The 5,258-nt window shown below is 34.4% G+C and overlaps 1 protein-coding gene across 1 annotated transcript; it reads right to left on the reverse strand.

Annotated features, from left to right (window-relative positions):
* Positions 1 to 1,896: 1,896 nt before the first annotated feature.
* Positions 1,897 to 2,645, reverse strand: LOC139874777 (uncharacterized). The gene is made up of 2 exons (XM_071862176.1): positions 2,172 to 2,645; positions 1,897 to 2,118 (listed from the first exon to the last, which is right to left on the reverse strand). Exons 1-2 carry the CDS (start codon positions 2,643 to 2,645, stop codon positions 1,897 to 1,899), a joined length of 696 nt encoding a protein of 231 aa, XP_071718277.1.
* Positions 2,646 to 5,258: the final 2,613 nt, after the last annotated feature.

Consider the following 5,258-nt stretch of genomic DNA (forward strand, 5'->3'; position numbering starts at 1 on the left):
GTTAATTAAAAACTATGATAAACTTTGATTTAAAAGTTGTTATTCTGAGAAAATGATTTTTATTATGAACATGAAACTATATCCAAAAATTATGGTTAAACTCAAAGTGGAAGTATGTTTTCTAAAATTGTCATCTAGACGTCGTTCTTTCGACTGAAATGACTACCTTTATAAAAACGACTTGTAACTTATTTTTCTGACTATAAACCTATACTTTTTCTGTTTAGATTCATAAAATAGATTTCAATATGAAACCATAGCAATTTGATTCACTCAAAACGGATTTAAAATGAAGAAGTTATGGATAAAACAAGATTGGATAATTTTTCTCATTTTAGCTACGTGAAAATTGGTAACAAATCTATTCCAACCATAACTTAATCAACTTGTATTGTATATTATGTAATCTTGAGATACCATAGACACGTATACAATGTTTCGACCTATCATGTCGACACATCTATATATATTTCGGAACAACCATAGACACTCTATATGTGAATGTTGGAGTTAGCTATACAGTGTTGAGGTTGATTCCAAAATATGTATAGTTTGAGTTGTGATCAATACTGAGTTACGTATGCACTGGGTCGTGGATTGATTCAAGATAATATTTATCGATTTATTTCTGTATATCTAACTGTGGACAACTAGTTGTAGGTTACTAACGAGGACAGCTGACTTAATAAACTTAAAACATCAAAATATATTAAAAGTGTTGTAAATATATTTTGAACATACTTTGATATATATGTATATATTGTTATAGGTTCGTGAATCAACCAGTGGCCAAGTCTTGCTTCCCGACGAAGTAAAAATCTGTGAAAGTGAGTTATAGTCCCACTTTTAAAATCTAATATTTTTGGGATGAGAATACATGCAGGTTTTATAAATGATTTACAAAATAGACACAAGTACGTGAAACTACATTCTATGGTTGAATTATCAAAATCGAATATGCCCCTTTTTATTAAGTCTGGTAATTTAAGAATTAGAGAACAGACACCCTAATTGATGCGAATCCTAAAGATAGATCTATTGGGCCTAACAAACCCCATCCAAAGTACCGGATGCTTTAGTATTACGAAATTTATATCATATCCGAAGGGTGTCCCGGAATGATGGGGATATTCTTATATATGCATCTTGTTAATGTCGGTTACCAGGTGTTCACCATATGAATGATTTTTATCTCTATGTATGGGATGTGTATTGAAATATGAAATCTTGTGGTCTATTGTTACGATTTGATATATATAGGTTAAACCTATAACTCACCAACATTTTTGTTGACGTTTTAAGCATGTTTATTCTCAGATGATTATTAAGAGCTTCCGCTGTCGCATACTTAAATAAGGACGAGATTTGGAGTCCATGCTTGTATGATATTGTGTAAAAACTGCATTCAAGAAACTTATTTTGTTGTAACATATTTGTATTGTAAACCATTATGTAATGGTCGTGTGTAAACAGGATATTTTAGATTATCATTATTTGATAATCTACGTAAAGCTTTTTAAACCTTTATTGACGAAATAAAGGTTATGGTTTGTTTTAAAATGAATGCAGTCTTTGAAAAACGTCTCATATAGAGGTCAAAACCTCGCAACGAAATCAATTAATATGGAACGTTTTTAATCAATAAGAACGGGACATTTCACCCTATCCTCTTGAAACCCCCATCCCACACGTGTCCTTCTTTTCCATAGCGAGTACAGCTTTCGATCGTTTCAACACGTTTTTTATTCCCTGGCCACCAATCTGGATAACCTATGCGCTTAAAACACCCCTCACGAAGTTGTCCATCCTTGCCACAGTGGGTGCAGTTTCAATTTCCTCTGTGCACTTGGTTTCTTTTGAGAAAAAATTATCACGCCTTTTATTCTGGTTACCATCTCATCTTAATACTGAGTCCTTGAAAGCAATAGCTTCAATGACTGGTTTCTTATCAGCGGATATGATTCTCTGTCGTTCATCTTCAGAAACGAGATGGTAAACGTTACCCAAACTAGGCATAGGATTCATGGCTAGAATCTGTGTCTTGATCACAGAAAACTGGTTGTCAAGTCCCATAGGGAATTCATATATTCTCTCTTTCTCCTTGAGCCCACTGATTTTCTTTCCAATGTCACACGGTAGCCTTCACAAGAGCACTTGGGAATTGATAGTACCGAATCGATTTCATCCCAAAGACTACGCAATTTAGTGTAATAAACTAAAACAGCTACTCCATCTTGGTGTGTCATCGAGAGTGTCTGTTTCAACTCATATGCTCTATGTGCACTTTCTTTTCCAAATCGTTCTTTTAGATCGTTCCATATCTCGTACGCTGAATTAGCATACTTAACGTTGGTTCTTATTTCTTTCTCCATGACAGTAGTTAACCAACCCTTTACTATAGCATCACATCTCATCCATGGCATATATTGCTCGGGTTTCTTTATAGAGCTGTCAACAAAACTTACTTTATTTTTCCCAAATAGGAAGTTCACTATCTCTTGAGACCAATCCGTGTAATTGTTGTCAGTTAGGGCTTCGTTGACATGCATTTGTTTTGGGTAATCCGATGGATGAACATACATCGGAGAGATGTCGATTACGCCGTCAGTTTTCTTCGCGGACGATCTTTCTTCCCCACCAGCCATGATACGAATTTAAAAAAAAAATCCACTCACAAACTTATGTGTAGTGATGACAAGAAAATTCAATAATAACAATTTTTTCTTCAAATCACGTGCAACCGAAAGCATATATAAACGTAGTATGACGATGAGTGATACTAAATCGAGTATGTATTCACGCAAAAGAAAACAAGAATTAGTTTAGTAAACAAAACTGTTGGGAAGTTATCCCACATCGGCCATGGAAAAAACAAATGTATGTATATAAGTCTAAGGGGAAGTCCCTCTATCGCCAATTGGTTTTAGAAAAGGATGGACTCTTGGACTTATATGTTGTACATGTTGTTGGGCTATACGATTTATCAATTCTGTTATGGTATCAGAGCTCAAGTAAGAGGTTTTACAAAGCGAGTCCGAGTCAGGCCCCCCATGTGTGTGCCACCGTCGCTACAAAGAGATCGAGTCAGTCTGCTTTAGTGCCGCCATCTCTACAACCGTTTCACGCCTCGATGTGAGGGGGCGTGTTGGGAAGTTATCCAACATCAGCTATGGAAAAGACAAATTTATGTATATAAGTCTAAGGGGAAGTCCCTCGATCGCCAATTGATTTTAAAAAAGGATGGACTCTTGGACTTTTCTATTTTATTTATTAAAAAAATACCATTCATCCTTCTGAGACAGAGTCGGTGAATGAAAAAAAACATATGCAAGCAATGCAAGTAAAGAGCCGAACATGTTGCTAAGTAAAGAGCTGAATCTAATGCTTCAAGTGCGCCGTTGTACCGATTGTCAACTACAACAACAACAACAACAACAAAAAAACTCAATCCCACGAATGTAGGGTATGGGGGAGGTGGAGTGTAGACAATCATTCCTCGAACCCTAGATTAGAAGGAAGTCCCTACTCCACCCGCGGGTATAGAACCCGTGACTAGATAAGATCGTCCCTCCCTCTACTCGAAGAGCCAAGAGATTGCTTCCTAAAGGACCTCCAACCAGGAATGCTCCTCCAAACGAAATAGTGCGGGCATACGTACCTGTAAGAGTTATGTGCAGAAATAGCAACTATACAAAGTGCATGTATTTAAATTTCAGTTTTAACGTTCGTTTTTCTCCCGTTATAACTGCGGGGGAGTATTAGTAAAGCTAAATATATTATCTACGTTTGGTCTAGTTCGATTGTATAGTGGGCTCAGTCCATTAGATTTGTATTAGGGTTTCTAGAATGTTGATGTAATCATTATATATAGTTGATCAATAATATTCAATAACCTACGGGAATTCTATTATTCTGTCAAAAACCAATTTGTGACGTAACTTTGTGGTACTAATTTTTCTTTATGCACGGAAAACGATTAAAAAACCAAGAATTAACTTACTTGCTTCTTGTAATTTCCTTTACACGTGCAGTAATTAAAACACGAATGAATTGTTAGGTCACATGCTATGGTAATGTGAAAGGGATTGTTAACAGCCGCCACTCACTCACCATGATAGTGAGCACCTTGTGAAACACTTAGCCAGTGAAGGTAGTAAAGGATTGTGAAAGGAGGTGTGTGGTGTAGTGACCCGAACTTTTCCATGTTTATATATATTAATTGAGATTGATATTTACATGATTAAATGTTTCCAACATGTTAAGCAATCAAACTTGTTAAGACTTGATTAATTGAAATATGTTTCATATAGACAATTGACCACCCAAGTTGACCGGTGATTCACGAACGTTAAAACTTGTAAAAACTATATGATGACATATATATGGATATATATATAGTTAACATGATACTATGATAAGTAAACATATCATTAAGTATATTAACAATGAACTACATATGTAAAAAATAAGACTACTAACTTAATGATTTTTAAACGAGACATATATGTAAAGATTATCGTTGTAAAGACATTTAATGTATATATATCATATTAAGAGATATTCATACATGATAATATCATGATAATATAATAATTTAAAATCTCATTTGATATTATAAACATTGGGTTAACAACATTTAACAAGATCATTAACCTAAAGGTTTCAAAACAACACTTACATGTAACGACTAACGATGACTTAACGACTCAGTTAAAATGTATATACATGTAGTGTTTTAATATGTATTTATACACTTTTGAAAGACTTCAATACACTTATCAAAATACTTCTACTTAACAAAAATGCTTACAATTACATCCTCGTTCAGTTTCATCAACAATTCTACTCGTATGCACCCGTATTCGTACTCGTACAATACACAGCTTTTAGATGTATGTACTATTGGTATATACACTCCAATGATCAGCTCTTAGCAGCCCATGTGAGTCACCTAACACATGTGGGAACCATAATTTGGCAACTAGCATGAAATATCTCATAGAATTACAAAAATATGAGTAATCATTCATGACGTATTTACATGAAAACAAAATTACATATCCTTTATATCTAATCCATACACCAATGACCAAAAACACCTACAAACACTTTCATTCTTCAATTTTCTTCATCTAATTGATCTCTCTCAAGTTCTATCTTCAAGTTCTAAGTGTTCTTCATATATTCTACAAGTTCTAGTTACATAAAATCAAGAATACTTTCAAGTTTGCTAGCTCACTTCCAATCTTGTAAGGTGA

The sequence above is a fragment of the Rutidosis leptorrhynchoides genome, chromosome 11 (genome assembly GCF_046630445.1).
Source record: "Rutidosis leptorrhynchoides isolate AG116_Rl617_1_P2 chromosome 11, CSIRO_AGI_Rlap_v1, whole genome shotgun sequence".
Lineage (NCBI taxonomy): Eukaryota > Viridiplantae > Streptophyta > Magnoliopsida > Asterales > Asteraceae > Rutidosis > Rutidosis leptorrhynchoides.

Coding starts and splice junctions, on each gene's coding strand:
- LOC139874777 (XM_071862176.1), bottom strand. CDS start 2,645: ATGGCTGGTGGGGAAGAAAGATCGTCCGCGAAGAAAACTGACGGCGTA. Junction 2,119..2,171: donor TTTGGGATGAAATCGATTCG/GTACTATCAATT, acceptor GACATTGGAAAG/AAAATCAGTGGGCTCAAGGA.